The sequence below is a fragment of the Telopea speciosissima genome, chromosome 11, assembly GCF_018873765.1.
Source record: "Telopea speciosissima isolate NSW1024214 ecotype Mountain lineage chromosome 11, Tspe_v1, whole genome shotgun sequence".
NCBI classification, from domain to species: Eukaryota; Viridiplantae; Streptophyta; class Magnoliopsida; order Proteales; family Proteaceae; genus Telopea; species Telopea speciosissima.
In genome coordinates, this window is record NC_057926.1 from 30,208,420 (window position 1) to 30,218,168 (window position 9,749).

General features: G+C 40.4%; 1 protein-coding gene across 1 annotated transcript; it reads left to right on the plus strand.

Annotated features, from left to right (window-relative positions):
• Positions 1-1,866: 1,866 nt before the first annotated feature.
• On the plus strand, positions 1,867-3,172 carry LOC122644941. Its single transcript, XM_043838299.1, has 2 exons — positions 1,867-2,207; positions 2,755-3,172. Exons 1-2 carry the CDS (start codon positions 1,867-1,869, stop codon positions 3,170-3,172), a joined length of 759 nt encoding a protein of 252 aa, XP_043694234.1.
• Positions 3,173-9,749: the final 6,577 nt, after the last annotated feature.

A 9,749-nucleotide genomic window follows, 5' to 3' on the forward strand; every position in this document is an offset into this window, starting at 1 on the left:
CAATAATCATGAACTTCAAGAGACGGAGAACCCGGAGAACGAGCACGTCAACATAGTAAATCTCTATAATAAAGTAGCCATGGAAGCAGTATGTGACCCAAACGCGTTGGCAAATGTGGGTCAGATTAATGACTTACAGAGACAGATTCTCTAGGACCAAAACCTTTTTTGAGATTATTTGAGGTAGCGGGTGACTTCCTGCCAGAGGGTGGTGCCACTGTCGACCATAGAACCAATCCCTCGACAGGAGCAAAACCCTAGGAGGTCACTCCCTGGAGGTGAAAGATCGGAGAGACTCGCGAGACACACAAGTTCAACCAATCAGCAAGGATCATCCCATGAGAACAACGGATCTACCGATCTGATTGGAATGTAGGGCATTAAAGATGCATAGATCGGTGGAACCTAATCAGGATGGTTCGATCAGAAGATCGGTATTCTAGGGGCGACTAGAAGGAAGTCGCACACCAAGGCTGAGTTGGACATATCATGAAGAAAGTCCCTCACGTTCACGTCAAGGCTCATCGCATCGTGACCACTCGTCATCACGTCAAAACTCACCGCGGGAAGAAACATCAAGGAGGGGTCGAGAGCGGGTTCGCAGTGAATGTGCAACTAGGCGAGACGGACAGTCACGTGATGAGGAGCTAGATAAAAGACTCTGAGAATCGGATGAGAACTTGGAATGATTGAAGAAGCAGATGAAAGGCGAAACACACTTCATACCAGACCAACATCCATTCTCGACAGAAATCATGAGCGCATTTATCCCCTCCTGATTCAGGTTACCTACCCTCGAGCTCTACAGTGGAACCACGGACCCCAACGACCACATCAACTACTTCAATGGGATGATGACCCTGTATGGTGGGTCGGAGGTCATCTCTTTCCAAGCTTTCCTGGCATCCCTCAAAGGTATGGCCACTTCATAGTTCTCAGGGCTTAAGCTTTGATCAATAAACACCTTCGCAGAACTTTGCGAGTAGTTTATCACCCGCTTCTAAAGCAGCGTCAAATAGAAGAAAACCATAGTCAACTTATTGAACATGGTAGAGAATCCAGGGGAGTCCCTCAAGGAGTATGTCACAAGATTTACAAAGGAATCCCTGGAGGTTAGGGATCTGGATGACCAGACTCAACATGCAGCCCTAGCTGGGGGCATAAGAGACCTGGACAATGAAAGAACTACTGGAGCAGTACAACGAGTTTGCCAACATGGCCGAAGTACTACAAGCTTGAAAGAAAGTGATCGAGGCCAAACCATAGGAGAATAAAAGATCGGCGCCGGATGATCACGGAGAAAGCAAATGGACTAGAATAGTGCGCCGACAAGAGAAGGGTGATCATCGATCAGAAAAAACTGAGCGTTGCCCAGAGAGGACTGATCGGGCTGGAAGCCTCGACTACACTCCCCTGAACACCACAAGGTCGTAAATCCTTATGCAGATTCAAGACTGTGGCTTGCTCAATTGGCCGCGACCCATGCTTGCTGGACCCGAGAAGAGAAATCCAAACAAGTACTATTGCTTCCACAAAGATACAGGACATGACATAAAAGAGTGCATTCAACTAAAGAGGGAGATTGAACAACTCATCAAAATAGGGAACCTGAACAAGTAAGTAAAGGGAGGTTGAGAGGGCTGTTCGGGTCAAGGAGGTAGAGATCATGATCGAGGAGAGAGGAGCCGCGATGAGAGGAGAGGAGAATAGATCGTGTCGGGGATAGCGGCCACCACGAAGAAAGAAGAAATGCTCCAGGACTAAGCAATACCAGGGGAGCCCCAATCCTCACTATAATGGGAGAACCAAGGCAGGAGTCTACAAGAAACGCAAAAAGCCCACGCTCGGTTTGTAGGGGTAGCAGAGATGCCGAACAAAGTAGCCAAAATAGAAATGGTAATCTCCTTCTCAGACATCGACCTAGAAGGAGTGAACCTACCACATGAAGATGCCCTCATGGTGCAGGTGGAGATAGCCAATCGAGTTATGCATAGGATGCTGGTTGACACCGGAGTGTCCGTAGATGTAATCTCACTGGAGGCCTACAGGCAATTCGGGTTCAGTGATGATAAGCTCAAACCAGAAGCAACCTACCTCCATGGGTTCTTAGAAGCCTCCTCTTCCATTAGAAGAACAATCGAATTGCCAGTCACCTTCGGAGACCACCCTCGGCAAGTCACGATCATGATTACCTTCATAGTAGTAAGGTCAGTCGTATCCTTCAATGGCATCCTGGGATGACCAGCCCTAACTGCCCTGAAGGGAATTGTATCATCGATATACCTGAAGATGAAGTTCCCAACAGAGAATGGTGTTGGCGAAATCAAGGGGGACCAAAAGAAGGGTAAGGAGTGTTATGCACTATTCATCAAGAAGAATAATAGCAACACTCGGGGGATGGCTCTATGCATAGAGAACCTCATTAGCGATCAGAGGGATGAGCTCATAGAACGAAGAGGAAAGCTGGTGGAAGAACAATCGAATTGCTAGTCACCTTTAGAGACCACCATCGGAAAGTCACGATTATGATTACCTTCATGGTAGTAAGGTCAGTCATATTCTTCAACGGCATCCTGGGATGACCAGCCCTAACTACCCTGAAGGGGATTGTATCACTGATACACCTGAAGATGAAGTTCCCAACAGAGAATGGTGTTAGCGAAATCAAGGGCGACCAGAAGAAGGCTAGGGAGTGTTATGCACTATTCCTCAAGAAGAATAACAGCAACACCTGGGGGATGGCTCTATGCATAGAGAACCTTATAGCGATCAGAGGGATGAGCTCAAAGAATGGAGAGGAAAGCCAGTGGAAGACCACATCCCATTCCCTCTTAGCGAGGACGAACCCACCAAGATAGTGCAGGTCAGATCGTTGCTGGACAAAGAACAGAAAGGTAAGTTGGGGCGACTCTTGAAAGAGAACTCAGATGTCTTCGCATGGTCGGCCTCCGACATGCCAAGCATACCTTGGGACATTGCCGAACATAGGCTCCATGTGGATCCAACTAAGAAGCCAATCCAACAGAAGCAAAGGAATTTTGCCCTTGATAGACAAGCTGCAATCAAAGAAGAGGTCAAGAAGTTGAGTTGTTCGGGGTTCATCAGGAGCGAGAAATTCCCTACTTGGCTGGCAAACGTTGTGATGGTTCCCAAACCAAACGGCAAGTGGTGAATGCGCGTGGACTATACCGACCTGAACAAGCCATACCCTAAGGATGAATAGCCCCTGCCAAGGATCGACCTATTAATCGACGCGACTGCAGGTCATGAGATGCTGAGCCTCATGGATGCATACTCAGGCTACAATCAAATCCTCATGAATGAGGAGGATGAGACCTACACGACATTCAGGACCGATCAGGAGAACTACTGCTACAGCGTAATGTCGTTCGGGCTAAAGAACGCCAGAGCAACCTATCAGAGGATAGGCAATAAAATGTTTGAAACACAGATCGAGCGAAACATGGAGGTGTACGTGGATGATATGCTTGTAAAAAGCGTCAAGGCCGAGGACCATTGGGCCGATCTCAAGGGAGTGTTTGAGGTATTGAGGAAGAACCAAATGAAGTTGAATCCGGTGAAGTGCGCCTTTGGCATAACATCAGGAAAGTTTCTAGGTTTCATGGTTTCCGCCCGAGGCATAGAAGCTAACCCTGAGAAGATCAAGGCCATCCAAGAGATGTCGCTACCTCGAACGGTAAGATCGGTGCAAAGGCTGAATGGAAGGATAGCGGCCTTGATGAGGTTCATATCGCGAGCTGGGGACAAGTGCCTACCATTTTTCAAAACCTTGAAGAACATCAGAAGCCCCAAATATTAGGGAAGTACACATGGCCCTAGACTCTTTAAGCATACAAAGATGTTTTGATGATAACAAATAAGACCATCCTTGGACTAATGCTTGTGTTCTAAGTGTTTTAGAGTCAAAGCATAGCACCAACTGAGGGGGAGCGTATACAAATACAAGAGCATACACAAGAAGAGACATTTCAAGATTTGGAAGATAATCCTTGGAAGATTGAAGACTATGTGCAAGCTTTGAAAAGCTTTGAAGAATTTGTATTAATACTTTTTTGTATTTTCTCTTTTTGAGTCACATTTGATGTAATGCACGCACGCACGCATGCTTCCATGTAGAATGTCCCTAAGAGGTAATTAGACCCCTAAGACATATGCCCTTTTGTGTTTGGAAACCCCAAACCTAAGCCTAATGGAATTGGACCTATTTATAATGAATTTGCCCAATCCGGTATACCGGTTCCAGATCCGACATACCAGATTAATGGGAAATCTCAGGAAAAAGGAACCAGTAGCTTGGTCAAGCAAGCTGGATCAGAATCCAGCATATCGGATCCTGAGAACTTGCAAAGTGCCCTGATCCGGCATACCGGATCAATACTGGACCTTTATAATTTGACCGTTACTCCTATGATTTAAATGGGAGTTAGGTGATCCGGCATACTGGATTCCCATCCAGCATACCAGATCATTTATAGACTGTGGAATCCAATCCTTAATGATATTTCTAATTAGTTCTAGGCTCTTGGCCTATAAATACCCTCTTGATTAGTGATCTAAACACTACAATTAATCACAATCAAGAGCTCTCAAAATTCAATTACTCCCAAGTGAGATTATATACTCAAATTCAAGGAAGATCAATCTCACTCTTGCTCCCTTCATTTACATTCGCATTTAAGATTCATTGTTTGAAAGGTAGCATTCATTTTCACTAAGGTCTGAGGTAATACTAAACCCCTTAGTGTTTATTTTCAATTTTACATTAGTTGGTTGAGTCCTCTTGCTCGAAATCAAGAGAAGGAGTCCTCTTGCTCATTTCTCAAGAGTAGTTGTCCGAGTCCTCTTGCTCTTACTCAAGATTCTTATAGTGATATTCTCTCTAAGTTGAGAGGAGTGGACGTTGGCACGTGTCGGCCAAACCACTATAAATCTTTGTGTCTTTCTTCTTACTCTAATTATTATCTAATTATTGCTTATCTTTATATTTTGTGTTATTTTTCGCATTTATTTTTAATCTTCAAACCTTCACCTATTCACCCCCTAGGTGAATTCACATTTGGTATTAGAGCGGGATCTCAAGAGCGTGATTTTTTTAATCCAATTAAGAGTTTAAGACCATGGAAACCTCTGCTAATCATAAGTTTGAAGGTTACAACATTACCCAATCCCCCTTCTTTGAAGATGAAGGATTCTCCTATTGAAAGAATCGCTTCAAGAACTTCATGTGTGCCAACAACATTGACGCATGGGAAGTTATTGAAAATAGACCAAATACCATAGACAAGCCCAAAGAAGAATGGACTCCAACTGAGAAAGCTAAGATGCAACTCAACTATGTAACTATAAGCTATCTTCAATGTGCCTTAGGAGAAAAGGAGTATAATAGGACATGCATGTGTGATTCCGCTAAGGAGATGTTTGATAAGCTTATAGTGACCTATGAAGGTACATCTGAAGTTAAGCAATCTAAGATTGACATGTTAGTGAATGAGTATGAGTTATTTAAAATGAAAAATGATGAAGATATATATGTTATGTTTACTCGATTTACTAATATTGTGAACAAGCTGAAAGGATTAGGTAAAGTTTACTCCAATTGTGAGAATGTTTGAAAGATCTTAAGATCTCTCTCAAAAGAATGGAGACCCAAGACTACAGCCATAAGGGAATCAAAAGACATTGACAGACTGAGTCTAGGTGAGCTGTTGGGATCACTCCAAACTCATGAGATGGAGCTAAAGCAAGATACCAAGGAGGATGAGCCTCAGGAACCTAAGAAGAAAGTTGTCACATTCAAAACCTATGACATTAGCGACGATGATGAAGAACTTTCAGATGATGAAATTGCCTACTTGTTAAAGAAATTCTCAAGATTTTTGAAGAACAAGGGGAAAACTTCATTCAACAGAAGAAGATTTTCAAAAGACCAAAAAGATAAGAATGTTTCTAAGGATAATTCTGACTCTTCTTCAAAAGAAATTGTGTGTTATGAAAGTAGGAAACCTAGACACTTTAGAGGAGATTATCCTAAAATAAAGAAATATAAGAAGGCCTACAAAGCTGAATACACCTTCGACTCAAGTGATGAAGAAGATAATGAAGAATCACAAGAAGAAGAGGAACAAACAAATCTTGCTTTAATGGCTACTGAAGACGAAGAAACTCAAAATGAGATAATTCCTACTTCCCCTTCTAAAGATAAAGACTATTTAGAATTAGAAGAGGCTTTTGAAGATTTATATCAAAGTAGCATAGAATTGGCTACTACTAAGAAAAATTTCCTAAAGGAGATAAACACCCTTAAAGACCAAAACACATCTCTAACTTCTCAAGTAAATATCTTGGAAGAAGAAAAAGAGAAACTGTGTCAAGCCTTAGAGTCCTTCATAAATGGCAAAAAGACCCTTGATATTTTACTTGGAAATGCCTCCAAAGCATCCTTTAACAAGGAAGGAGTAGGGTATGATATAAACAAAGAGGCAAGTTCAAGTAAAGTAACAAGTAAGAAAGTAAAGAAGAAGTTTTACAATTATTGTAAAAAGAAAGAACATTCAATTGAGGAATGTTATGCTAAAAAAAAAAACTCCTCAATTTAGTAAACAAAATCCCAAAGGGAAGACTCCATACTACCCCCAAATTGTTGTATGCAACAATTGCAACAAGAAGGGACACACTGTTTGGGAATGTCATCATATGAATCAATCCTTCCACCATCCTAGAAGACCTTATAATGGTCAAAATAGGAGGAGTCATCCAAAAGGATCAAAACTAAGTCAAACTCCAACTAAGGTGCAAAGACCACCCAATAACCAAGGCTCATATAGAATATCTCAAAACCAAAGACCTTGAAACTCTCAACCATACACAAGTTGGTATGGGAACCAAAAGGCAAGTGGTCACCAAATGGTGTGGAGACTAAGAGGAATGTATAATACTAACAATGATGGACCCAACACCCAATGGGGACCAAAATTTTATTAAGCATTCTTGTCTTGTAGGTGCATGTAAGCAACAATGAATGGTATATTGATAGCGGTTGCTCGAAGCATATGATATCCAACTCAAAGTTGTTTTGAGAAGTCAAAAGACAAAAAGGAGGATGGGTGTCCTTTGGAGACAACAACAAAGGAAGAATCATTGGAAATGGATTAATAAAGTTTGGAGGTACAATAATCTCTAACGTTAGCCTAGTTAAAAATTTGAAGTATAACTTGCTTAGTGTAAGTCAACTTTGTAATAATGGCTATTCTGTTACCTTTAATGCCTCCAAGTGTGAGATTAAAGATTCTAATGATAACATGATTCTTGAGGGCTCTAGGAAGAATAATGTCTATATTTGTACATTTGATGTGAACTCTCATGATGCTTGTCTCATATCTAAATTTGATGATGCGACTTTGTGGCATAGAAAATTGAGACATATTAATCCTAAGATTATTAAATCCCTCTCTTCCAAGAACCTTGTGAGAAACTTACCTAAGTTGAATTTTGATAAGCAACACACTTGTGGAGCTTGTCAAAGAAGTAAACTTACCAAAGCTTCTTATAAGGCCATTAATTCTGTTGCCACCTCTAGACCTCTACAATTACTTCACTTAGACTTATTTGGACCTATACAAACCACTAGCTTGGGAGAAAAGAAATATACTTTCGTTATTGTAGATGACTACTCTCGTTTCACTTGGACCCTTTTCCTCAAGCATAAGAATGATGCATACGAGGAGTTTGTAGCTCTTTGCAAGACAATATAAAATCAAAAGGGTTACATGATCACTTCCACAAAAAGTGACCATGGTGGTGAATTTGATAATATAGAAAAATTTGGTGAGTTTTATCGAAAACAGGGTATAACACATAATTTCTCAGCCCCTAGAATACCACAATCAAATAGTGTAGTTGAAAGAAAGAATAGAACTATTCAAGAAATGGCTAGGACAATGCTTAATGAGTATTCCTTGCCTAAGTACTTTTGGGCTGAAGCTGTTCACACAGCTTGCTATGTGTTAAATTGGGTTTTGATAAGACCTATTCTGTTAAAGACCCCCTATGAATTTTTTTATAACAAATTACCTAAAGTGGATTATTTCAAAGTTTTTGGTTGTGGTTGTTTCATTCTTAATACTAAGGATAACTTAGAAAAGTTTGAAAAAAATACTGATGATGGCATATTCCTAGGCTACTCCACAAATAGTAGAGCATATAGAGTGTTTAATAAGAGAACACTAGTTGTGAAAGAGTCTATGAATGTTAGATTTGATGAATCTATGGCCAAAGAAAGGTACAAAGACCTAGAAGATGATGATGAATATGAAGTACTTGAGATTAGGAAAAGAGTCGAAAAAGTTACTTTAGATTAACCTAATGATCAAGTACATCAACTTCCTCACGAAGTTAGAACTGTTAAAGACCATCCCCTTGACATTGTCATTGGAGACCTAAATAAAGGTATACAAACTAGGATTAAAATCCAAAATGTTTGTTCCAATGTAGCTTTTATATCTACCATCGAACCCAAGAACATTAAATAAGCTCTTTTGGATAGTGAGTGGATAATCGCCATGCAAGAAGAACTTAACCAATTTGAAAAGAATCAAGTTTGGGACCTAGTGCCAAAACCCTCTAATGCCAAGCTTATTGGGACTAGATGGGTATTTAGGAATAAACTTGATGAAGATGGTAATATCACTAGAAACAAACCTAGACTAGTTGCTCAAGGATATAACCAACATGAAGGTATTAATTTTGATGAATCATATGCACCTATAGCTAGACTTGAGTCAATTAGAATGTTGCTTGCTTTTACCTCTCATAAGAATTTTAGGTTGCACCAAATGGACGTCAAAAGCGCATTCTTGAATGGTTACATCAATGAAGAAGTCTATGTCTCTCAACCGCCTGGTTTTGAAGACTCAAAGTTCCTTGACCATGTATACAAGCTAAAAAAGGCCCTATATGGGTTAAAACAGGCCCCAAGAGCATGGTACGACAGATTGAGTAAGTTTCTAGTTGATATTGGTTTTTCAATGGGTAAGATAGATACAACTTTATTTGTTAAGCATGATAAGAATGATGTGATCATAGTTCAAATCTATGTTGATGACATTAACTTTGGATCTACAAATGAATCTTTTTATCATGATTTTAGCAAGTGCATGAGTATTGAATTTGAGATGAGTCTTATGGGTGAACTGAATTTCTTTTTAGGACTTCAAATTAAACAAACCCCTAATGGGGTTTTCATTAGTCAAACTAAATATCTTAAAGAATTATTAAAGAAGTGTGACATCTATGGACAAAATTCATCCATCACTCCAATGAGTACATCTGTAACTCTGTCCAAAGATGAAGATGGAATCCCTGTTGACCCAACTAAGTATAGAGGCATGATAGGTAGCTTACTCTCCCTAACGGCTAGTAGATCGGACATTATGTTTAGTGTCTGTGCTTGTGCTAGGTTCCAAGCCAAACCTATGCAATCCCATTTGAGTACTGTAAAGAGGATCTTTAAGTACTTGAAAGGAACTCCAAGCATTGGACTATGGTACCCTGTGGTAGGGATGTAAATGGATAACCGAAATCCGAATTCGAATTCGCATCCGTATTCGTTTAGGGGCATCCGTATTCGTTTAGAGATATCCGAAAAATAATCCGAATACTCCGATTAAAATCCGTCCGAAAAAAAATCCGAATACTTAATAATAAAAAATTAAGTAAATAATGATTTTTAG